Source organism: Oryx dammah, unplaced genomic scaffold, assembly GCF_014754425.2.
Source record: "Oryx dammah isolate SB20612 unplaced genomic scaffold, SCBI_Odam_1.1 HiC_scaffold_14, whole genome shotgun sequence".
Lineage (NCBI taxonomy): Eukaryota > Metazoa > Chordata > Mammalia > Artiodactyla > Bovidae > Oryx > Oryx dammah.
In genome coordinates this window covers 13,739,962-13,767,120 of record NW_024070198.1, presented here as the reverse complement: position 1 = coordinate 13,767,120, position 27,159 = coordinate 13,739,962, and the positions used below count along the sequence as shown (strand labels likewise).

The window sequence follows — 27,159 nt, the reverse complement described above, 5'->3', positions numbered from 1 at the left end:
TTTAGTTGCAGCAATTTTGCTTTAAATACTTTGAGTCAATGTTATCAAGTACTTATAGATTCAAATTAACATTTTTTATCAGCTCTAAGATGAATTTATAACGTAAGCTTTTAAAATTATATTTAACTATATACTGTTTATATTCTTCTAATCATTACAGAAATTACATTATGCATACTGAAATAATCAAACTTTAAAATTAATTAATAATTTTATTCTTTTCTGGATAATTCCAAAACAGTTCAGTTTCAATAACTTCCTAATATTTATTCTATTCATCCTAATATTTATGCTATTGTTATTGTGCATTTTGACTCTACCTTGTTTTAAAGATAAGAGTCTATCCTGTTTTAAATTCTATCCATAATACTGTATTAATATTATTTTCTATAGTCAACGCAGGTTTATCCTCATATTTATACGTTCTTTGCTATTCATTTCTTTTAGCATCTTATTTTTTCCATTTGGCATCACTTTCTTTTTGACTACAGTCTTTTCTTTCCTTCTAAGGGTGTCTCTTATTTCTCACTTCCACTGTATAATCATAAGGGATTTGATTTAGGTCATACCTGAATGGTCTAGTGGTTTTCCCTACTTTCTTCAATTTCAGTCTGAATTTGGCAATAAGGAGTTCACGATGTGAGCCACAGTCGGCTCCTAGTCTTGTTTTTGTTGAGTGTATAGTTTATGATTATACAGTGGAAGTGAGAAATAGATTTAAGGGACTAGATCTGATAGATAGAGTGCCTGATGAACTATGGACGGAGGTTTGTGACACTGTACAGGAGACAGGGATCAAGACCATCCCCATGGAAAAGAAATGCAAAAAAGCAAAATGGCTGTCTGGGGAGGCCTTACAAATAGCTGTGAAAAGAAGAGAGGCGAAAAGCAAAGGAGAAAAGGAAAGATACAAGCATCTGAATGCAGAGTTCCAGAGAATAGCAAGAAGAGATAAGAAAGCCTTCTTCAGCAATCAATGCAAAGAAATAGAGGAAAAGAACAGAATGGGAAAGACTAGAGATCTCTTCAAGAAAATTAGAGATACCAAGGGAACATTTCATGCAAAGATGGGCTCGATAAAGGACAGAAATGGTCTGGACCTAACAGAAGCAGAAGATATTAAGAAGAGGTGGCAAGAATACACAGAAGAACTGTACAAAACAGATCTTCAAGACCAAGATAATCACGATGGTGTCATCACTCACCTAGAGCCAGACATCCTGGAATGTGAAGTCAAGTGGGCCTTAGAAAACATCACTACAAACAAAGCTAGTGGAGGTGATGGAATTCCAGTTGAGCTATTTCAAATCCTGGAAGATGATGCTGTGAAAGTGCTGCACTCAATATGCCAGCAAATTTGGAAAACTCAGCAGTGGCCACAGGACTGGAAAAGGTCAGTTTTCATTCCAATCCCAAAGAAAGGCAATGCCAAAGAATGCTCAAACTATTGCACAATTGCACTCATCTCACACACTAGTAAATTAATGCTCGAAATTCTCAAAGCCAGGCTGCAGCAATACATGAACCGCGAACTTCCAGATGTTCAAGCTGGTTTTAGACAAGGCAGAGATCAAATTGCCAATATCCACTGGATCATCGAAAAAGCAAGAGAGTTCCAGAAAAACATCTATTTCTGCTTTATTGACTATGCCAAAGCCTTTGACTGTGTGGATCACAATAAACTGTGGAAAATTCTGAAAGAGATGGGCATACCAGACCACTTGACCTGCCTCTTGAGAAATCTGTATGCAGGTCAGGAAGCAACAGTTAGAACTGGACATGGAACAACAGACTGGTTCCAAATAGGAAAATGAGTACGTCAAGGCTGTATATTGTCACCCTGCTTATGTAACTTCTATGCAGAGTACAGAGAAATGCTAGACTGGAAGAAACACAAGCTGGAATCAAGATTGCCAGGAGAAATATCAATAACCTCGGATATGCAGATGACACCACCCTTATGGCAGAAAGTGAAGACGAACTAAAAAGCCTCTTGATGAAAGTGAAAGAGGAGAGTGAAAAAGTTGGCTTAAAGCTCAACATTCAGAAAACGAAGATCATGGCATCTGGTCCCATCACTTCATGGGAAATAGATGGTGAAACAGTGGAAACAGTGTCAGACTTTATTTTGGGGGGCTCCAAAATCACTGCAGATGGTGACTGCAGCCATGAAATTAAAAGACACTGGCGATTCGATTCTTACATGATATTATACATGTTTCAATGCCATTCTCCCAAATCATCTCACCCTCTCCCTCTCCCTCTGAGTCCAAAAGTCTGCTATACATATCTGTGTCTTTTTTGCTGTCCTGCATACAGGGTCATCATTGCCATCTTTCTAAATTCCATATATATGTGTTAGATGTTGTGGGGAGGTGGGTGGGAGGGGGGTTCATGTTTGGGGACGCATGTACACCCGAGGTGGATTCATGTCAATGTATGGCAAAACCAATACAGAATTGTCAAGTAAAATAAAAAATAAAAAAATAAGAAATTAAAAGACACTTACTCCTTGGAAGAAAAGTTATGACCAACCTAGATAGCCTATTCAAAAGCAGAGACATTACTTTGCCGACTAAGGTCCATCTAGTCAAGGCTATGGTTTTTCCAGTGGTCATGTATGGATGGATGGATGTGAGAGTTGGACTGGGAAGAAAGCTGAGCGCCGAAGAATTGATGCTTTTGAACTGTGGTGTTGAAGACTCTTGAGAGTCCCTTGGACTGCAAGGAGATCCAACCAGTCCATTCTGAAGGAGATCAGCCCTGGGACTTCTTTGGAGGGAATGATGCTGAAGCTAAAGCTTCAATACTTTGGCCACCTCATGTGAGTTGACTCTTTGGAAAAGACTCTGATGCTGGGAGGGATTGGGGGCAGGAGGAGAAGGGGACGACCGGGGATGAGATGGCTAGATGGCATCACCGACTCGATGGATGTGAATCTGAGTGAACTCCGGGAGTTGGTGATGGACAGGGAGGCCTGGCATGCTGCAATTCATGGGGTCGCAAAGAGTTGGACACGACTGAGCGACTGAACTGAACTGAAAGGTGTCTTGGTAACAAACTTTCCTCCTCTTTGTCTGAAAATGTCTATCTTTGTACTTGTTCCACTGAATAGAGAATCCCAGATAGAAAGTTATTTTTCTTCAGCAATGAAAATACTCCACTGTCTTGTTTATTTGAAAATAACCTCTTCTCTCTGGGTATTTTTAAGGTCTTCTCTTATCTTTATTTTTAAAGTTAAATTTATTGGTATAATTTACATAAAGCAAATTTTACATATAAGAGTCTAATGAGTTTTGACAAACGTAGACATTTGTGAAACCACACCAAAAATCAAGATAGAGAATATTTCTATCTCATACCAATGTTCCCCTTAGGCCCCTTTGTAGTGAATCACTCTGCCCAATCCCTAACCCTTCACCCCTGATCCCATTCTATCTTATAGTTCTGCCTTCTCAAAAATGTCATATAACACAAATTATACTATATTTTGTTGTATCTGAATTTTTTCACTTCCAGTAATGCTTTTAAGATTAATCCATGTCAAGAGGATCCTGAGATACACCAAATATGGACTGTGAACCAGGCAAATCAAAATGACTGGCCAAAGGAAACCCAAAAGAAATGCCCGATACAAGTGATTTCAATTGCCATGAGAGAGTGACTCAGGGACCCTCTTTGTGAGCTCACCTGTGTATCTATCCACACATACTATACTCCTTTTCCTCCTAATAAACACTTTACTTGTTTCAAAAAAAAAAAAAGATTTATCCATGTTATTGCATGTATCAGTTCCCTTTCTACTGCTGAGTACATAACATTCCATTATGTAGAGATACAACAATTTATCTATTCACTACCTCATAGACATTTGGAATGTTTCTAGTTTCTGGCATTTATGAATAAAGTTACTATAAATATTCATATATAAGCCACTATGGGCTCCAAAATCACCGCAGATGGTGACTGCAGCCATGAAATTAAAAGACGCTTACTCCTTGGAAGAAAAGTTATGACCAACCTAGATAGCATATTCAAAAGCAGAGACATTACTTTGCCAACTAAGGTCCATCTAGTCAAGGCTATGGTTTTTCCCTGTGGTCATGTATGGATGTGAGAGTTGGACTGTGAAGAAGGCTGAGTGACGAAGAATTGATGCTTTTGAACTATGGTGTTGGAGAAGACTCTTGAAAATCCCTTGGACTGCAAGGAGATCCAATCAGTCCATTCTGAAGGAGATCAACCCTGGGATTTCTTTGGAAGGAATGATGCTGAAGCTGAAACTCCAGTACTTTGGCCACCTCATGCGAAGAGTTGACTTATTGGAAAAGACTTTGATGCTGGGAGGGATTGGGGGCAGGAGGAAAAGGGGCCGACAGAGGATGAGATGGCTGGATGGCATCACGGATTCGATGGACGTGAGTCTGAGTGAACTCCGGGAGCTGGTGATGGACAGGGAGGCCTGGCGTGCTGCGATTCATGGGGTCACAAAGAGTTGGACACGACTGAGCGACTGAACTCAACTGAACTGATGTAGATACATTTTCAATTCTTATGGGTAAAAACTTAGGAGTGGGATTCTGGGTCATATGATAAGTGTTTGGTTAACATTATAACAAAAGGTCTAACTATTTTCCAAATAGTTACAATAGGTACAATATTCATACCTATCAGAAGTGTATGAGAGTTCAAGTTGCTCTCTGTGATATTGTCTAGATAATTTCTTCAGGTCAACTAAGAGAATTCATCAACTGTTAAAAGTTGTTCACAATATTTTTCATTTTGGGTAATGTATCTTTACTAGGTGTTCTACTTGATTTTTTTTCAGATTTTTTGGGTAATTCCTTTATAGTTTATGGCTCCCTATTGAGAAGGGCAAGCTTTTCTTTCTTTAAATATAATAAATACTGTTATTTTATATAAAATAGTTATTTTATATTCTATGCCTAATAACTCAAATATTGAAAGTCTTTTACAATTTATTTCTGTTGTCAATATTTCTAAAGATTCTCACTTGTTCAATAATTAGTTCTGAGTCTGAGTTGTTAATTTTCCTATTGAAACTTTAACTGCGGATAGTCTTTAACTTGGTATGGAGGTTCAGAGAAGACCTGCATTTGCTTCTAGTAGACACGTGGAGACAACATCAAAATGGAACGACTTTAAATTTTCAGCCTGAGATTTTTTTGATGATCCAAGTAGAATGAAATTGGATTGCAAACACATGTTAAGAACTGCTTCTTATGAATTATTAGGGATTTTTTTCTTTGTTCACTCAGCACCAGGATTTGGGATAGGCAATTTTCTTTAGTATATTTGGCAGAAGGACCTGAGAGGTTTTGCAAGATGGCTTTCTCTCTAGGTCATCCCAATAAAGCTATAATTCTTTGGAGTCTCAGCCTTGCAAAGGAGAGAATCTCTCATCACCCTCTTTGGGTGACTTGGGGCTTACCCCTCTATACTTCTACATCATTAAAACTCATGCTTTCCCATTTAGCAGATTCCCCTTAGGGAAAAAGCTATATTTAGTGCTTCACTGGGGCTTTACCCAAGTTCAGTGGTAAAGAATCCACCTGCAATACAGGAGCCACAGGAAACGCAGGTTCAATCCCTGGGTCTGGAAGATCCCCTGGAGGAGGGCATGGTAACCCACTCCAGTATTCTTGCCTGGAGAATCCCATGGACAGAGGAGCCTGGCGGGCTACAGTCGTTAGGGTCGCAAAGAGTCGGACACGACTGAAGTGACTTAGAACCCACGCACAGTGTTTCATTATGCCTGTCTGGATTTGTCTTAAGTTTTCCTGTTTTGTTTATCTTACATTTAGGTGTACTGGGGTATAAGTTACATCAATAAAGCTCTTTTTTCATGTGCTGCTTCTATGAGCTTTCACAAATATATCTATTCACATACGTATCACCAGTTTCACATTGACTTAGTAGTTTTTTTACATTATGGATTATTTTATTTTTTTCCTTATTTTTCTACAGCAAATATGTCACAATTTTATAGCCAAAAAATACATGTATTCTTAAGAATGACTGATAAAAATTCCACAAACATAGCCCCTTCAGATTACTTATTTAGTCTTTGTCAACTATACTTTCCTATGTGATCCTCAGTGCATGTAAAAAGAATTTAAGATTTTAAAAAATGTTTTATCCAGCATCTTTAGTTGTTTTTTTCAGTAGAATACTTAATTAAGGTACTCAGTCTACCAAACTGTCAGCAACTAATTACCACTCCCTGACATTTCATATATTTACTTGTCTTATTTATTTATAGTCTGTCTTCCCTAATAGAATGTAAACTCATGAGAGAAGGGACTCATCCATTTGAACTGCTGTAACCTTCACACCTAAACCAATTACTGGAAATGGTAGGTATTCAATAAATACTTACAGTGGAATGCATGCTCTGAAGAAATTAAAGGGGTTAAAAACTGACAACATAATCAATTCAAAATTTTTATATACTTACCATATTTGACTGGGGTTGCAATACCAATCTTGCCTGTTTCTTTCTTTGTTTTCGGTAATAATTTTGAAACGTTTCCTCATCACCCTAAAATAAAATCAGTAGAGTAATAAGAATACACATAACACAAACACATTGCTAAACAGATAACTTCTTTATTCCATAAGGGTCATTTTTCAGTTTCTAACAACTAGAATTAAATGTGGAACGGTATTTCATATTGAATACCAAGAACAAGATTTTGGCATTATAGTTCAAAGGCAGTTACCTTGTTTGGAGTCATGACAATTAAGAAAACTAAAGCCAAGTTCAAATAATTTGATAGTTGCCCAACTTATCACTTAGGCTTTATACATTTTTTACTGACCAAAGAAAATACGGCTGTCAGTGAAGGAAACTAAGTAAGAAAATTGGCTATCAAGCCTCAACTTCTGAACATGTTGTATAACAACTATGCATATCGCACCACAGGACAATATATTGTTGCTAACATGGTTTACCATTAATCTGCATCCAACAACAGCCAGGTATACATTATTCTTAAGTTTACATGGAACATTCTCCAGGATAAAGCATTTGTGATGCCGTAAGACAAGCCTCAATAAGCTTAAAAGGACTAGAATCATATAAAATATTATCTCTGATTTAATCAACGGGATTAAATTAGGAATCAGTAACAGAAAAACTTTAAGGAAATTCACCAACATGGAGATTAAACTCCATCTTGGTGTTTAGTTATTAGTTATTAAATAAATTAGTTATTTAACTCCATTAAATAACAAGTGGGTTAAAGAAGAAATCACAGGAAATTAGAAAATACTTTGAGATAAATGGAAACAAAAACACAATACATCAAAACGCAGAGACTGCAGCTAAATCAGAGGTTAGGAGAAAATTTACAGCTTTAAATGTCTACGTTAAAAAAGAAGAGTAATTTCAATTAATATCTTAAACTTCTACCTACATGAAAGAAGTTGAACACAAAAGGCCACATATATGATGATTCCATTTATATGAAATACCCAGAATAGGCAAATTCACAGAGACAGAAAGTATATTAGTGCTTGTTAGGGACTGAGGTGAGGGGAGAGTAAGGAGTGACTGCTAACACATAAGAGGTTTCTTTTTGTACTAATAAAATGTTCAGAAACTATTTGTAATGGTTGCACATCCATGTGAATACGCTAAAATCACTAAACTATATATCTTAGAAAGGTAAATGTCTTGGTATATGAATTATATCAGAATAGTGCTATTTTTAAAAGGGTAATTGTTCAACCAAAAATGAAAACAATGTAGTCTGGCATAACAAATACATAAGTATCATATTTAAAAGTAATTGTGATACAACAGTACAGAGCCAAGAAGGAAGAAATGGAAAGTTATTTTAAATATACATGAAAAGTATACTTTAAAGTACATCATAAGAGCAAAAAAGTTGGCTTAAAGCTCAAAATTCAGAAAACGAAGATCATGGCATCTGGTCCCATCACTTCATGGGAAATAGATGGGGAAACAGTGGAAACAGTGTCAGACTTTATTTTGGGGGGCTCCAAAATCACTGCAGATGGTGACTGCAGCCATCGGAAATTAAAAGACGTTTACTCCTTGGAAGAAAAGTTATGACCAACCTAGATAGCATATTCAAAAGCAGAGACATTACTTTGCTGACTAAGGTCCATCTAGTCAAGGCTATGGTTTTTCCTGTGGTCATGTATGGATGTGAGAGTTGGACTGTGAAGAAGGCTGAGCGCCAAAGAATTGATGCTTTTGAACTGTGGTGTTGGAGAAGACTCTTGAGAGTCCCTTGGACTGCAAGGAGATCCAACCAGTCCATTCTGAAGGAGATCAACCCTGGGATTTCTTTGGAAGGGATGATGCTAAAGCTGAAGTTCTAGTACTTTGGCCATCTCATGCGAAGAGTTGACTCACTGGAAAAGACTCTGATGCTGGGAGGGATTGGGGGCAGGAGGAGAAGGGGACAACCGAGGATGAGATGGCTGGATGGCATCACGGACTCGATGGACATGAGTCTGAGTGAACTCCGGGAGCTGGTATGGACAGGGAGGCCTGGCGTGCTGCGATTCATGGGGTCGCAAAGAGTTGGACACGACTGAGCGACTGAACTGAACTGAACTGAAGTTGAAGAAGTGAATGCCTCACATGCAGCGGATACTTCACAAATAAATACTGCATGTAGATTTACAGCTCAATGAACTTGTAGTCAGCCTTTAGGAAAGCAGGCCTAAAATGTATACATGTCTTTTTAATAATATAAGTATATGCACCCATATGTGCACACATATATATATGTATACACACACATATACAGGTATACAAAAGATACTTACCAGAACAGAATAAATGTGCAAACATTGGTAAACAGGGGAAAAATCAACAAGATCTTGTACAGTTAAGACCTGAAAAAATAAAACAATTCTTTAAAATTGTAGATCAAACTACTAGTCTACTGTTGAATAATACAAAGTTAAAATCAGACAAGAAGATTCATAGATTTTATGTTATAACATTTATCAACCATAAAATGCATATAATAGAAACACAATGCCTTTTTATTATGTTTTGACACCTGTTCATACCTTATTCTTTATATATTTATCATTGTTGATTATTTTAGGTTATAGGTCAATAAACCGGGGAGACTATATGTCTTAAACATGCTTAATAGATTATCAGAAAACTGATATGGATAACTAGATATATAATTACTGCTTCTGAAAAAGATAGTGCACAAATGTATAACTTAGTTACAGATGAAGCTCCTTCCCTTATGCATCACTTATCATTATTTCATCAAATTTAAGACATTATCACTATTATTTTAAGTAACACTAAAAAAGAAAAAAACACTACCACTTGAAACTATAATATCATCAATTTTAAGATGTATCCTGATTCTGAGATGTTAATAATATTTTTAAAGTACACTTTACAATGAAAGAAACAAAGTAATATAAAGTTACTTGTAAAATAAACTCTTTTTAAAGGAACACATTTCTATTCTTACAAATCCTCTGAGTGAACTTAAATTATTTTTATTATAGAGTTACTTATTTGTGAAAGTGAAAGAAATAAAATGTAGTAATAATTAAATACATCTGAAAGAACAGGGAAACAACCAAGTTTCTCTTAAGAGTATGGATTACGGGAAGGGGAAGATGGCAATGCTTCCAACAGTTGAAAGATACACAAAACACATTCAGGAAAACTGAGATACAAAGACTAGATGGTTCATTTTCACCATTCTGAATTTCAAGGGAGAAAAGACAGAGATTCTCTGAATATTGATTAAGAAGAACAAAAAAGCAGATTTAAAAAATGTTTACAAGGAATCATTCAAGTCACATTAATTCCACATTAGAAAGACATGAAACCCTTTAAAGAAGTTTATTTGTCTGTATATCAGACATCCGCTGTATATGTAAATATATGTATATACATACAGGACTTCCCTGGTGGCTCAGACGGTAAAGCGTCTGCCTACAATGCAGGAGACCTGGGTTCAATCCCTGGGTTGGGAAGATCTCCTGGAGAAGGAAATGGCAACCCACTCCAGTATTCTTGCCTGGAAAATCCCATGGATGGAGGAGCCTGGTAGGCTACTACAGTCCATGGGGTCACAAAGAGTTGGACACGACTGAACGAATAACAAGAATGCGGTAACTGTATATGTAAATATATGTATATACATACATACAAATATTAACATACATATACATACATATACACACACACTCATAAATACATAAATATTCACTTATCCTCAAGGCATATAATGCAAATGGACACACTGAACACGCACTGGTTCCCACAACCACAGAGAAGCCATGGACACATATATTTATATGGTTCCTTCTTAATCAATCAATTAAAAGTTCTTACTACACCCTAACAGTGTCCTTAAAAAGAGAATTTAAAATCTCATTGACAAGGCAAAATTTATAAACAGTTGGGAATACTAGACTTCTTATGGTATTAACTAATTCAAAAGGAATTCAACAGAAAAGATAAAAAAGTAGGCTCAACAGATGACTCTGTAGAAAGAATAAAAGAAGCACTAGACAAGGAATGAATTTGAACATAGAGAATAAAAGAAAGAAAATATTTAAGGATAATTTTAAGGTTTCTAGACTTAACAAAACTTTTTTAAGACATTAAAATGTTAACTTTAATCATACTAAAATTTCTTTGTACTATCTCAGCACCAACCAAAGCAAAAAAGGTAGGGTATCCAGAATTAGTCTAACTTGCAAGGTTAAGCCATCATGCAATTAAATGTTTGCCACAGGTAATTAAATTATGAGTGATCACTACAAAAAAAATTAAATTTATACATTTACTGTTAATTATTGCAGAACACCTAGGTTAAACTATCTGTAGCTTATAAATATAATCTATATCTTATGTTATATATAAGATATAATCTATTTTATTATCCATATCTTATATAGATAATCTATATCTGCCTACTATGCAATCTAACATTTTAGATGATTCTTTTGTTCTAATATCATTACAAACTGATCTACTTAAGTTCACTTTACACATGGCAAGACTCACAGAGACATTACAACTCAAGCAGAAAAAAACCACCCAATAATAGATGAGGGAGGGAGGAAGAAAAGAAAGGAAAAAGGGAAGAAAAGAAAGGAATGAAGGAACAGATAAAAACAAAAAAATAGAAAAAGAAACAAATTCCCATCACCTCCTCTTCATTCTCATCCTCTTCCTCAAATGCATGTTTCAATACAATTTCATTCCTTTCTTCTGGAATTCTATCATTTATATACATAGTCTTCCCAAATTTTACATTATTTTGCTTCCGCAGAGAAACAGTGAAGATCTTCTGCTGCTGTGCCTATTTGGGGACAACAAAAGTTCAGATTATTTGAAAAAATATTGTGGTCAAAACTGGTTTAAGAATTTCTTCATACTTTTTCATCTTTTTAATGTCTGGAGGTGCAGGCTCTGGAATGATGTCCCATTTTTTATTCATGATTTATGTGTACCCTCCTTCCTTTTTCAAGAGTCTTGCAGGGGGTTATCAATTTTATTTGAAAAGGTTAAAAACCAACTTTCATCTTTGTTGATCCTCCCTACTGTATTTTGTTTTCTATTATACTGATTTCTTCTCTTGATTATTTCCTTTCACTTTCTTTTTTTCAATTCTATTTTATTATGGTAAGCAAATTTAACATGAAATCTACTCTCTTAAATTTTTAAGTGTATATATTCAATGTGCATATCAATAATTTAATACATTACTGCTGATAGGTATAATAGTTACAGAAGACCTCTGTAGCTTGTTCATCTTTTCTTTTTTTAATGGGCACACCATGCATCTTGTGAGATTTCAGTTCCCTGACTAGGGATAGAGGCCGGACCCACAGCAGTGAAAGCCCAGAGTCCTAACCACTGGACCACCACGGAATTCCCTAGACCTTGTCCATTTCATTCTGAAACTTTATGTCTATAGCTGAGTAACTCATTTCCCTCTGGCAACCACCATCCCACTCTTTGATTCAATAAATTTGACTAATGTATGTGCATGAATGCTCAGTTGTGTCTGATTCTTTGCAAACCCATGGATTGTAGCCTGCCAGGTTCTTCTGTCCATGAAACTTTCCATGCACAAATGCTGGAGTGGGTTGCCATTTCCTGCTCCCAGGAGGTCTTCTCAACCCAGGGACCAAACCTGTGTCTCTTGCATCTCCTGTACTGGCAGGCAGATACTTTACCACTGAGCCACTTAAGAAGCCTCAGGTCAACTAGTGATTCAATTATGTTCACGACCTTTGGTTTGGAGCACTGTCAAGATTTTATAAAAGAATTACCACTAATTCTTTTTTAAGAGGAAAACTAAAGACATAAACTTAAAAACGCTAAAAACATTTAAAAGATATGATACCATACTGGAACATACAGAAAATATGCCAATGGATTATTTGTAGAAAAAAAATGTCTACTAACCTCACAGAAAACTATGGTATCAACTTGCAAGCTTACTTCATTTTCCACAGAAAGCGTCCACAGTTTATGAACACTTGAAAGGCAGAAACTGTTATCCCACAACTGACTTAATTATTGACAAAAATGAGTATTTATACAGATTAATCAAGAAACCTTATATTTTCTTTTACGTATTTTAGTGATACTTCACTATCAGAGCCTCATTATTAGAGATTGAAAAAATTATAGGATTAATTCCAGCATTTTAATCTCACTGTATAACGCCTAATTAATGCTTTGGTAGCTCTGACTGTAAAGAATCCAGCTGCAATGCAGGAGACCCAGGTTTGATGCCTGGCTCAGGAAGATCCCTTGAGGAAGGAAATGGTACTTGATGCATATTAGTGGAACATTCCCTCTGTTGGGAGAGGTCAGATTGTAGCTACTCTGTTCCATTAGCATGCAGAAAGTTTACCCACTGCCTCTTTAGTTTGAATTTCCTCTAAGAGCTATATTACTGTTATTCAGGCCTTTCTACTCCCAGGTAATCAGACCATGTACATCACAGAAATCTAGCTCTACCCTCACCTAAACCTTGATGCTGGCTCTAGAGGCTTGTGCTTAAGAAAATCATTGTCCCTTCTCACCCATTAACATCATTAACCTATCACTGGGGAAAAAAAAAAAAATCAGACTTCTCTTTCTCCCTCTGTGCCTGAACTTATTTTGTCTATGATGTTCAATTTTTGTAGTAAAAAATCATTTATTTAGAACATTGCTTCCAAACTCTGGTGGCTCAGATGGCAAAAGCGTCTGCCTATAATGCGGGAAGCCCAGGTTTGGTCCCTGGGTCGGGAAGATCCCCTGGAGAGGGAAATGGCAACCCACTCCAGCATTCTTGCCTGGAAAATCCCATGGACAGAGGAGGCTGGTAGGCTACAGTCCATGGGGTGCAAAGAGTTGACATGACAGAGGAGCCTGGTGGGCTACAGTCCATGGGGTCATAAGAGGCTTGTATATGACTTAGCAGCTAAACAAAGTAAAGGATAAAATTGAAACAAGCATTTTATGTAAGTAAAAAAAAAGTAAACTTTGGATATATTCTATTACCTAGATTATTAAATACCATTAAATTAAAATTTTCCTTTTAAAAAATGTACATATCTCCATAACTGAGTTACTTTGTTGTACAGCAGAGATTGACACAACATTGTAAATCAATTATATTTCAGTAAATAAACAAAATTCTCCTCTGTATTCTCACCTGTTTCATTGCTGTTTCACCTATTTTGTCAGAATGTTTTCGAATGCTTTCCAAAAAGTCCTTGAGATCAGACATGGAGATTTCTTTAATATCTTCACGGAGCTTAGGAAGATTTTCTATCATTAGCTGACAAAACCGGTACTGACTAACCCGGGGAAAATACACATTCTCTAATTGTTCCATAGTTTTTAGAGCTGAATAATACCTGTGAGAAGTTAAAAAGAACATTCTGTAAGGCTCTTATTATATTTATTTTACAAGTAAGAGCAAATAATCATTCCATCACTTTCATCAAAAAGGATATTGTTATAGCTAAGGTAAATAAAATTAACATTTACTTCTATATACTAATGACAAACTATAAACCATATGAAAAAGTTGCAGGAAGAAAATTCACTAACAAACAATTCTTTACTTCATTTCATCTAAATTTACAACATCACAAGCATTATCATAGTCATAATATACACATCATATTAAATCATGTCATATATATACATTAAGTATATATGGTAATAGTTCCAAATTTTTTAATTATTTGATATATGATTTCATGATATCTCTCTCATCCACATCTCCTACCATCAAAAAAGTACACAGTACAGACTTAAAGTAAAATACATTTAAGGAAACTAGAAGTATCACCTCACACTGTCAGAATGACCATCATCAACAATTCTACAAACAATAAATGCTGTAGAGGTGTGGATAAAAGGGAACCTTCCTACATTGTTGGTGGGTTTGTAAACTGGTACAGACACAATGGAGAACAATACAGAGGTTCCTTTAATAACTAAAAATAGAGCTACCATATGATCCTGCAATCCCACTCCTGGGCATATATCCAGAGAAAACCATAACTTGAAAAGATACATGCACCCCAGTGTTCACAGTGGCACTATTCACAACAGCCAAGATGTGAAAGCAACCTAAATACTCATCAACAGAGGAATGGATAAAGAAAGCGTGGCACATATATAAAATGGAATATTACTCAGCTATTAAAAAGAAGGAAATAATGCCATTTGCAGCAACATGGAGGAATCTAGAATGTGTCACACTGAGTGAAGTATGTCAGAGAGAGAAGAGAAATATTGTAGGACATCCCTTATATGTGGAATCTAAAAAGAAATGATACAAATGAACTTGTAAATTTACAAAACAGAACAGATTATCCACAGACTTAGATAACAAACTTACAGTTGCCAGGGGAGAAGGGTGGGGGTAAGGGATAGTTAGGGAGTTTGGGATTGACATGTATACACTGCTATATTTAAAATGGATAACCAACAAGGTCCTACTATATACAGCACAGGGAACTCTGCACAACATTATAAGGCAGGATGGATGGCAGGGGAGTTTGGCGGAGAATGGATACATGTGTATATATGGCTAAGTCCCTTTGCTGAAACTACCACAACACTGTTAATCGGCTGTATTCCAATATGGCAAATAGATAGGGAAACAATGGAAACAGTGACAGACTTTATTTTCTTGGGCTCCAAAATCATTGCAGATGGTGACTGCAGCCATGAAATTAAAAGACGCTTGCTCCTTGGAAGAAAAGCTATGACCAATCTAGACAGCATATTAAAAAGCAGAGACATTACCAACCAAGGTCCGTCTAGTCAAAGCTATGGTTTTTCCAGTAGTCATGTATGGATATGAAATTTGGACCATAAAGAAAGCTGAGTGCCAAAGAACTAATGCTTTTGAATTGTGGTGCTGGAGAAGACTCTTGGGAGTCCCATGGACTGCAAGAAGACCAAACCATTCAATCCTAAAGAAAATCAATCCTGAATATTCATTGGAAGGGGTGATACTGAAGCTGAAGTTCCAACACTGTGGCCATCTAATGCGAAGAATGACTCATCAGAAAAGACCCTGATGCTGTGAAAGACTGAAGGTAGGAGGAGAAGGGGACAACAGAGGATGAGATGGCTGGATAGCATCACCAATTTGAAGGACATGAGTTTGAACAAGCTCTGGGAGTTGGTGATGGACAGGGAAGTCTGGCATGCTGCAGTCCATGGGGTCGCAAAGAGTTGGACACGACTGAGTGACTGAACTGAACTGAACTAATACCCCAATATAAAATTAAAAGCTTAAAAAAAAAGAATCAGAGATATTACACTAAAGCTTAAGATTTGAGGTTCAATTTGGGAGTCATCCAAATATAAATCCATATATTTTTTAAACAAATGTGAAGTGACAGTAACTAATAAAAAACAATTTTTGTCAAACCAAATACAACTGTGTGCTAGCTTGATTCTGTAGGTCACTTAATTTGCAACCTCCAGTTGATCAGTAGGAATAACATCTGCCTGTACCCAGTGTTTCATTATCCCATGTGGACACCCATACTTACAAAAACATATAGCAGGGCACCATAAGCCCAAAAAAAGAGAAGTAGGGACTAAATATCTAGTGAGATGGCAGACTGAATACATGTTTTCCGCTTTACTCCTTTTTGAAACACCAATAAAAAGATAATGAAGGGATTTTTTTAAAAGCATAAACCCACAGAGATGAAGAGAAAATGAAAAGAGTATGATGAAATTTTAGAATCTGGAAAGTTGATAGACAAGTGGTTAAAAAAAACTCAGCAGACCTGAGAAAATGAATTCTAACTCAATATGGGAAAACCAAGAATAACCTAATTTATTCTATAAAAGCTCCAAAAAGTATAGGAAGTGACAGGAATTTCACTATTTATGGATGCAGAAGTGTCCAATAGGAGGGCTATTGTAAGGAATAGCCCTTACAAAACCCCAAAAAGAGGCCTAAAGTAAGGAATACTGGTTAAAATGTGTTCAAGAAGCAGACCCTAGATTTTCTTCCTGACAAGCATCTAAACAACTGCCTTTTTCCATCTTGGCAAAATGCTAAACAGACCAAAGCAAATAATTTCTAAGATGGGGGACACTACTCAAGGTTGAGGGCAATAATATGCTGCTGCTTAGTCTCTTAAGTCTTGTCCAACTCTTTTGCAACCTCATATTCTGTAGCCCACCAGGTTCCTCTGTCCACTGGATTTCCCAGGCAAGAAGATGGGAGCAGGTCACCATTTCCTTCTCCAGGGGATCATCTTGACCCAGGGACTGAACCTGGGTCTCTTGCATTGCAGACAGATTCTCTACCACTGAGCCACCTGGGAAAAGGATTAGTTGAGCCCATATATATGGAGATGCCCTCTTCTCCAACTCACAACCCAGAATACCAGAAGTCAGATCTTTACCCTCCAGAGAGGAGACTCCTCTAGAAAATCTAACCAGTCCCAGAAGAAATAACTCCAGATTCTAGCATCACAAACTCCCCAACTAAAAGGGCCCACTTGGATAACCTAACAGTGAAACTCACAATAAACCAGTCCCACCCATATACCCAGAGCCTCCAATCCGTTTTTTATGTCCACTGCACGAGGCTCAGCTGTAAAGAATTTGTCTGCAATGCAGAAGACTCAGGAGTTGCAGGTTCAATCCCTGGGTCAGGAAGAGCCCACGGAGGAGGAAATGGCAAGCCACTCAAGTATTCTTGCCTAGAAAATTCCATGGACACAGGAGCCTGGTGGGCTACAGTCTATAGGGTCGCACAGAGTTGGACATGCCTGAGCACTCACACACCATGCACTAAATATGAGCACTCACCAGGGAATCATGACATCTACTTATTAGCTGCAAAGAGAAAAACATACCTTTTCTTAAGCCATCCCGTTAAGCCAATGATCAAATTTAGGATAATCCACAGATAATCTGATAGCACATGACTTCTGTTGTCATACACAATATCATTTATGTTGTACTCTTATCAAAAACATTTAATCTGAATCTAAACACGAGAAAATAAACAAATCCAAAATGCCCTGGTCTAAAACTAATCTGAACTCTTTCATGAAAAACAAAGCAAAGTGGGAAGGCTGTTCTAGATTATAGGGACAAAATATATAAAAGACATTTGGGGGACAACTGGGGAAATTTACATATAAGTATTAGATTATGAAATATCTGAAGAAATACATAATGTCTCAACCTTGAAAATAGTGAAGCAACAGTAAATTTAGTTATTTAAAGACATAAATGTAAACACCAAAATAATTTCTTAAAAAAGGGAAAAGTTTTTGACCCTAGGAAGAAGGACTAGTGAACGGCAAGAAGGGAAGGTGATGTCTGGTCTTTCTTTTTTTGCAACAAACACACAGAACTATTAACTATTATTTAAAATAGGAGGATGTACAACTTTGATAGATAATATATACATAAAATAAAAGACTCTTTCAGAATAGTTTGTGGGTCATATATTAGGAAGGAATAAAACATTCTACTAATACCAATTGATAAAGTCCAATAAAATTCAATGCAAAGCATTACACAAAGCAGTATATATACAAATCTCTTGAGTATATATTTGCATATAATGTGCTGTGATAATTAAGTAGCTATTAATAAACAAGAAGTGATTATTTCTGTTTCAAGCATGTCTGATTCTGATTTTTCTACACAATTTAAAATTCTTCATCTTTAAAACATTTTAAACATAATTATATCTAATGCTCCTATGGCGATCCATAAACTACTTTAAATTATCTTTCATCTGTCATGTATTCATGTGTATTATAAAATAGAACATGAACTACACAGTCCAGATTGTCAACATGTAACTAACTACCCACACTTTGCTTTCACAAAATACACACTCAGCCTTTGACTGTATGCAACATTAACATGTTAAGTTAATCAGTATTTTTTCATTCTTGTTCAGCTATCTATTTGTCTTTCATCAATATTATCAATCTTTGATATGTAAGGGCAAGGATCCAAAAATAAATGGCTAAGGATTGCTGTATTGAAAGACCCTGACTGGTAAATTGCATTAACAAAGAACAGTTAAACATAGAAAGCAAAACTTCAGATGATTCACTATAATTTACAGTAATTTTATTTATGCTTTCAGTAATAGGAAAAAAACCTCTTATTAAAAACAGGAAAGAAACTCACCTTTTTGTACTCATCTGTTCTTTTAGCTTACTGTACATTTCCAGCACTGAATTAAAAAAAGAAAACTTATTTTAGCTTTCCAAATTAAAAAAATTTGAAAGATGAAAATAAAGCAGGGAAGAGCATATTGTAAATTCAATAATTTTCTCTGTACTTTGATTTAGGCTTATTATTTTCAAATAAAATTTTATACTTCAAGTAAATGAAAACATTTTAATTTCTGCATATATTGAACACTCTATTATGTAAATTAATACATTATATCAAACTGACAACACTTGTATAGGCTGACACCTAAAACTGAGACATCAACCTAGTAACAATTATCCTAATCAAAAACTTACTAATATTTCTTGCTGCAGTGGAAGAAGTGTGGTCTTAGTTACTTGAAGGAGAAAGTTGAGCAACAGTAAGATTAACTGATTTTGATTCAATATACTAAATAAATAAGGTAACTGCTATAGCTCATGAAACAAAACTTTACACCAAATTCAGAGAAAGAAAAATCTCAAAAGTTTACAGCACAGAGTAAATTATAATAAAGGCATAAAGAAACATAACAAAGTATCTTTGTTTATCATTTTCATCAAAGGCTCAGAAATGTAATTATTCAATAAAATTGTTATAAGCTTCAGCAAGAAGACACACTGCCACCAAAAAGGTTTCAATGCAACTATGTAGAGTACCACTCATCCTTAGTAGAATTTAGAGATATAAAGCAGGTGAATTACTCTCAGATCATTAAGCTGGCTCACATTTTCCTAGACAAGACAGATAGACACATTTTTTTCCAGATTTTTTACACTCTTATGGCTACTCCCTAGGGGGCTTCATGTTCACAAAAGATATTGTTTAATTGTCTGAAAAACCATAAAAACTGCAGTGGTGGCTATAATGAACCAGCCCTAATTCTGCAGACCCCATGTATATCTCTATCAAAGTCCCTTTAATGCAATGCAATGTATCTCACGTTTTCCATCCAAAGCATTAGAGTGAACACATAACCTAGGAAAGAGCCTAAAACTGTTGCTACAACTATAAACTTGCTTTGAAGTCTCCTGTTTCATCTCAACAATTCATGTAAATTTCACATCTACCTTATATTATTTCCATATTGTTTTCACATAAAAATAATCCTTTCCCAAAAATAACTAACTATAACACCAGAATTTTCCTGGTGTTATAGTTAGTTATTTTTGGGAAAGGATTATTTTTGTTTACCCTGTGACCTCTTATATCCTCTCATACCCCTCTTAATCTAAGGAGGAAGTTATGCAATTACACAGTAACGGCTTGTTTGTCTTTATTCACATTAGATGGTAGTATCCTTCAGAGCTGGGACTACATCATTTTCAACTTTATATTTCTAATATCTACCATAATGCCTGACACAAAAAAGTATGTATGAGTGAATAATTAGATAGAAGGATGGATGGAGGGAAAGAGGTGGTTCTGGATGTGGCTATCAAGAACACAGTGTTTACATGAACTCAGATTTCCTGTTCAGCCTTGAGAGCAAAGACAGTAGCAGTAAAAAACTCTTAACTTCTACTTCCCTTTATTTGTGTATTTCAAACAGCTCATTAGGGTTGAATAAGCTGAATTTACTCTTCCTCATTCCATGAGAACCCAATTTTTTTAGGCTTACTTCTTACAGTTCAAGGACAAAGCATTCAAACTTAAGAGGCTGTGTTCATGACTATTTCAGTGTATGTGATGGTGGCAAAGAGGTATTATTAAGCATTATTATAAGGAACTAAGTTTCCAACCCTAAAATCTAACCCAATAAGTAGATATTTTATTTACTCAAAGTTAATGTGCACACATCCCTCGTCCATCAGAAATTAAGATGAGCAGAACTTCAGTGACAATAAAAAAAAGAAACTTTATTTTTACAAGTCAGCAAATAATTTTTCTTTAGCTAATACAATATGCTAACAGATTATGTAACTTGCAGTCTAAGCTAAATTTACATTATGTGAATATTATACAAAGCACCTTATTCTATCTCCCTGGATATGGAGGTTCAGGTTCCTTCCTTACAAAAAAAAGTTAAAAAATAGGACACTGAGATGGATTTAGCTTACTATATTAAGAAAAAGAAGTCATATACCTGTTTCCTTTTTTTGAACAGGGTATATGCAGGTAAAGAAAATGCTAGTTTATTCAGAATTTATTTGCAATGTCCCAGTAATACATGAGTCCTAACAGAGAGACCAGAAAACTCAAAAACCTAATAAGTCAGTCTTCCCAAAACATAGGAGGAAAGGCAAGACTGAAAAAGGGAGACTATCTGGCACTTCTGTATGTTATCTTAATAGTAAAATGAAATTGCGAGCAAAGACCAACTGCTTAAGTGACAAAAAGAAAACAATGGAAAACTAGAGGTTTAAAAAAGTAGGCAAATTAGGAAAATGAAAGAAAATGGAATCAAAAGACACTCTCCATGGGAAAGTATTCTGGGGGGGAAAAGGAGGGGTTGGGGAGGGACAAAGGGCAAACCAGGCTGAAAGGGAACGGAAAGGTAGAGGCTGTTCTGGGAGACTGATGTGATAGATCATCAAATAGGGGCCTTATAATACAGAAAAAGATGAAAATGCAGGGAATAAAGTAGATAGGAAAGAAAACCATGGGCATTGGGGGAACAATCACCATGTAATCTATAATTCCTATAATGAATAATGATTAAACACCACTAAATTATAATTTCACCAAGCTGAATATTACATTACAGATGTTTAACTCACCTGGAAGGCATAACTGTAATTTTTCTACTACAGTTGTAATATTCCTCTGCTGAATTCTACATCGAATAATATCTTCTGTTTGGACTATCACCTTAAAGAGAAGAAATGTCCGTATTTAAAATGAACAGTTAAATTGCATCCACATATTGAATACACACACAAAAAAATCATTTTCTCACCTCCTTTCCAGCATCTTGAAATCTTCGGTTGGTATCAGTAACTTGCACCTTAAAAATAATTTCACCTTAGTTAGACAAATATGCATAAAACTGCCCTGATGTAACTGCTCACCCTTGTAATCAGATCATGCTTCATGAGAAACTTAGAACAAAGAAATGCAAATTCAAATTAACTCTACAGCTTGAACTTGAACTTTTGATTGAAAAGGGCTTTTGTTAACTTCAATTACTTATGACAGTTCTTTTTAACAGATTCTGTGGCAAACTTCTCAAATTTAATCTAGATTTTTGAACTTTACTTGCTTCTCTAAGTCTGTCAAACAATTCAAATCACTGACCCAATTGACCAGTGGTCCCTTTTTGATAACTTCAATGAGGTCTATGTGCCATTCATTGTCTGTAGGAAATGGTGATTGCATTTTATGGTAATTAAACATTCATACTTTGCTGAATGCAAACACTGGGTGGTTGATTAACATCAAACACGGAAATCTCAATCCACAGCAACATTTTAATGCTGCAGGTGCAGGCAAAGCTCAACCTCAAATTTTCCCACATATTAAGTGACTCATTAGGTCATCATAGTAAGGAAGCACATTCTGGTTTATTAAAAATCTCATTAATTTCTGAACAATGATGCTCAGTGACCTCATTGATGCCGTATTTGGTCTCTTGTTATCTGAATATCCTTTATATAATGGTTTTCTAATCATAACCTTTGGTGAACCAGGGTCGTTCTGTCTGCTAAGCTCTCCAAATGTAAAGAAAGATAAATAGGACAATTCTGATAACTAAATACTTTATATTCTGACAGAACAAATCCAGGTCTTATTTCATAAATAATGTTTTAGCTATGTGGCAGAAAACGTAGACCAACTTACTTTAAGAAAATTATACACTAAAAAAAAAAAAAGAAAATTACACACTGCTATTAAGCAAAGGAAAAAAAGTTTTATTATTAAATAATTTTGAAAACACCATCACTTAGCATAAGTTTTTACAAGTTTTCAGAAAATAGTTTTTTATCAAAAATTGTACTCATTGTCACTTGAGAACTCTAAAACTCCAAATGAGGTCTTTCACTGTGTGAATTTTTTTAGTTCATTTCTTGTAAGGAAAGAAATCCTGTTAAGTCAATGCATTACCAAAAAAAAAGAGAGAGAGAGAGATAACTCCTGTCATCAACATGACAACCGTATTAATAAAGCATTCCCAAATATGTACTAATCCACTAATCCACTCCTTAAAAACAGTACATTTAATAATAATTTGTAAAAATGCACTATAAATATGTAAGTGATTTGAAAGCAAAGGTAAATAGAATTTTAACATATTTCTTACCTTAAGTTTCTCTGCATCAGTCCTTACTTTAAGGAGTTCTGTTATAGCATCTACAAAACCCTGATGATGAAAATTACACATCTTTTCAATTTCCTTGTCATGATTACGGATACAAGCATCTAACTTTTCCATAAACTTCTTGTGTGCATTTGGTTGGTCATCATACACAGACCTGTACAGACACAAAAAGAAAGCTATCATTAACTTCCCAGTTCTCCAAAATTTCTTCTTTATTAAGCTCAATCTCTACAAGAGCTGATATTTTAAAATAAAATCTCTGAACAAACTAGGTTGTTAGTAATAACATCAGTAGAAACAGTTTGGGTGAAAAACACTTAATTCCTTTTGAACATGTTAGTATTTAAAGAGCCACAAGTCCTCTAGATATATCACTAAGTATCTGGAATTAAAGGTCTGAGACTTAAGAGATGAGCCTTCAACACACTAGTGCTCAAAAAAGAATCACTAATTGAATAATTAAGGAATGAATAAACAAACTTCTGATTTCTACAGCATTTACTATGTGTCAGGACATATTCTGAGTGCTTTATATATTAACTCTTTAATCCTCACTACAAGGCTATAACAAAGAAAATGTTATTACCCTACGTTACAGATAAGTTACAGATTATGCAACTGTCATAAATTCCACAACTAGCAAGTGAGAGCTAGTTGCTAGTTGTGGAATGAACATGAACATGGGATCTGAATCCTGGTAATGTGGCTCCAGAGTTCATATTCTTTTTTTTTTTTTTTCTATTTTTTGACCATGCCTCATGACTTGTTGGTTTCCCTGATAGCTCAGTTGGTAAAGAATCTGCCTGCAATGCAGGAGACCTCTGTTTGATTCCTGGGTTGGGAAGAGCCCCTGGAGAAGGGATAGGCTACCCACTCCAGTATCGCTGGGCTTTCCTTGTGGCTCAGCTGGTAAAATATCCACCTGCAATGCAGGAGACCTGGGTTCAATCCCTGGGTTGGAAAGATAACCCTGGAGAAGGGAAAGACTACCCACTTCAGTACTCTAACCTGGAGAATTTCATGGACTATCCATGGGGTTGTGAAAAGTCAGACACGAGTAAGTGACTTTCACGTGACTTGTGGGATCTTAGCTCTCCAACCAGGGATCGAACTGGTGTCCCCTGCCATGGAAGTATGGTGTTTTAACCAATGGACCACCAGGGAAGTCTCCAGAGTCCACACTCTTAAGTACAAGGCCACACTGCAGTCACCACAATGTTCTCTGAACACTGCATTTACACTCTCACTGTATCTCAGGTCCTGCGGTCTCGACACCAAGGAACTGCCCCATTCACTATGCAGAAAAGGATTAACCTTGCCCAAAGAAACATTTGGGTCTTGCTCCCAACTCCTGGGCAGTTTAGCCTTCAGAATGTCCTGCCTGATAGATGCCTCTGTTTACTTGGACAATGCAAAATGGTCTAAGTGCTGGGAAATATTGAAGGCAAAAGGAGAAGGTGTCTCCATTTAAAAAAAAAAAAAAGGAGAAGGTGGTGGCAGAGGATGAGAAGATTAGATAGTATCACCAACCAATGGACATGAATTTGAGCAAATTCTGGGAGACAGTGGAGGACAGAGGAGGCTGGCATGCTATAGTCCATGGGGTTGCAAAGAGTCAGAAATGGTTTAGCAATTGAACAACAACAATATGACTTACAATGTGATTTACAGTTAATGGGGTCAAGGGGCCACATGGAATCAGTTCTGGAGGGGCTGAAGACTAAGGTCAGCAACTCAAGCAGTCAGCCCTGTCTATGGAATCAACCCCCAGGAAAAACCCTGGACACCATGGCTTGGGAGAGCTTCTCTGGTTAATAATACTCCATATGTGTTAACATGCATCATCACTGGGGGAAATAAGTGCTGTCCACATGACTCCCAGAGGAAAAGACAACTGGAAGCTCCCCGCTGGAACTCTCCTAGACCCCGCCTGACCTGCTTTTGCCTGTTGTTAATGCTAATCTATATCCTTTTGTCATAGGAAATAGTAACCGTGAGTGTAACAGCTTTGTTAAATTCTGTGAGTCCTCCTAGAAAATTAATGAACCTGAAAGCAATCTTGGGGACCTTCCAAAAATGTGCCCCCTGATCTGTTGCCCACTGTTGAGGTTCAGTTCAAGTCCCATTTCCTCCAGCAGGTCTTTCGCAATTATTTCCATGCCAAGTGCAGAACTGAGCTAGAACTAGGCTCTGACCTTGGGTATCTTCTCTTTTCTACCTATACCAGTCTAAATCTCTTCTAGGCTTGGAGCTTTAAATTCTATAAATACAGAAAGTGAAAGTGAAAGTCGCTCAGTCCTGTCTGACTCTTTGTGACCCCATGGACTATACAGTCCATGGAATTCTCTAGGCCAGAAGACTGGACTGGGTAGCCTTTCCCTTCTCCAGAGCATCTTCCCAACCCAGGGATTGAATGCAGGTCTCCCGGATTGCAGGCGGATTCTTTACCAGCTGAGCCACAAGGGAAGCCCAAGAATACTGGAGTGGGTAGCCTATCCCTTCTCCAGGAGCTCTTCCCAACCCAAGAATCGAACCAGGGTCTCCTGCACTGCAGGCGTATTCTTTACCAACTGAGCTATCAGGGAAGCCCAAACATATAAACCCTGACACCTCCCAAATTTGTATTTCTGGTCCTGACCTCTCCTTTGACCTTCATACTCATGCATCTCTACAACTGGATGTATGATAAGCATCTCAAGTATGGCCAAAATGAATTCCTATCTTCTTTCCCAAACCCTGGTCCTCCCATGGCCTTCCCTCATCTTAGTAAACTCCATTCTTCTAGTTGTTGAGGCAAAAAACCTTGAAATCACTCTTGACTATTCTCTCGACTCCCCACTAAAACAATCCAACCACATCTCACTGCCTCCCCACTGGTATCACCCTGGACTAAGCCATCAATGTGTGTTCCCTAGATTATTCCGGACAGCTTCCTAACCGGTCTCCTTGATTCCACCCTCATTTCCCTTCAGTCTGTACTCAACAAAGTAGACAAAATAATCCCACTAAAAATAAAGTCAAACCCCATATCTTTCTTCTGCTCAAAACCCCTTTTCTTACAACAGCCTATAGAGCCCTATATAATCCTGCCCGATGTTATCACAGTGACCTCATTTCCTAATACTTACTCCATGCCAGCAGCACTGGCCTCCTTGTGGTTCCTGAAACACACCAAGCACACTCCTGTCCTATCCTCTGCATACGCTGTTTCCTCTTCTGATCACATTTCTCACACATGGCTGCCTCCCTCAGGTTTTCTGGTCTCCCTGATGAAGCCCTTTCTGGCCACAATATCCACATTATAAACACACACACACTATTCCCTTTCCTGCTTTATTTTTTTTCTAAAATAATGGAATTCACTTTGTTACTGCATCACTCTTACCACTATTTAATATACTCTCTACTTCACACTTCTAGTTTCTATTTTTGCTCACTGGAATGTAAGCTGCAGGAAGGCAGACAGTTTTTGTCTGTTTTGTTCCCTGCTGTACAACCAGCCTTAGAATAGAGTCCTAATGTAGCAGATGCTGAATAAAGAACTGATAGATAGACAGATGGACGAATGGATAGATGGAATTAAAAACATCACTTAGTAGCTGTTCAACCTCAGATAAGCCACACAAATTCTCTGAATCCAAATTCTCTCAGAAATAAAACAGGGATTAAAAAAGTATCTACATCAGAGAGTTATAAGGATTAAATTAGCAAACATATGAAAATTTCTTAGCACAATAATTGACACACAGCAAGTACTCAAAATACACTGGCTACTATCACAGAATGCACATAAGAATCAAACAAATCCTTGTTAAATAAGTGAACAATCTGCCAAACAATTAAGAATGGATAGCAAATATCAAATCCCTAACACTCAATTATCCATGCTGTAGGGGCTGACTACCGGTAACACCTGGCAACTGTATAGGGGCTTTTGTAATTTTTAGGACTAATGTTTCATTTGTTTCTTACACCGTACCACAGAAAATATCATTGCCTCCTTTTCACAAATGAGGCCCAGAAATACTAAATGACTTGCTCAATGTCACTCCCAACTCATGCTTTTCCTACAATGAACACACATAGCTAATAAGAACTCTTAATTAAACTAACATTACCCCAAAGAAAAACTCGCATTAGCTGACTTGCATGCATGCTCAGTTGCTTCAGC

At 36.5% G+C, this 27,159-nt stretch overlaps 1 protein-coding gene across 7 annotated transcripts in view; it reads right to left on the bottom strand.

Annotated features, from left to right (window-relative positions):
* The window catches only part of EXOC6 (exocyst complex component 6), a 195,064-nt gene that overhangs the window by 116,151 nt on the left and 51,754 nt on the right, over positions 1-27,159 (bottom strand). For all 7 annotated transcript variants that reach the window (XR_005723511.1, XR_005723512.1, XR_005723513.1 and 4 more), the window contains exons 2-9: positions 22,971-23,142; positions 21,630-21,677; positions 21,451-21,541; positions 18,704-18,749; positions 13,710-13,914; positions 11,202-11,354; positions 8,827-8,895; positions 6,479-6,562 (exon numbers count right to left, since the gene is read on the bottom strand). Coding sequence is in view for 4 of the 7 variants with exons in the window: in XM_040254531.1 (XP_040110465.1) it covers positions 6,479-6,562; positions 8,827-8,895; positions 11,202-11,354; positions 13,710-13,914; positions 18,704-18,749; positions 21,451-21,541; positions 21,630-21,677; positions 22,971-23,142 (868 nt within the window). In the remaining 3 variants the exon portion in view is untranslated. The remainder of the gene's footprint in view (positions 1-6,478; positions 6,563-8,826; positions 8,896-11,201; positions 11,355-13,709; positions 13,915-18,703; positions 18,750-21,450; positions 21,542-21,629; positions 21,678-22,970; positions 23,143-27,159) is intronic.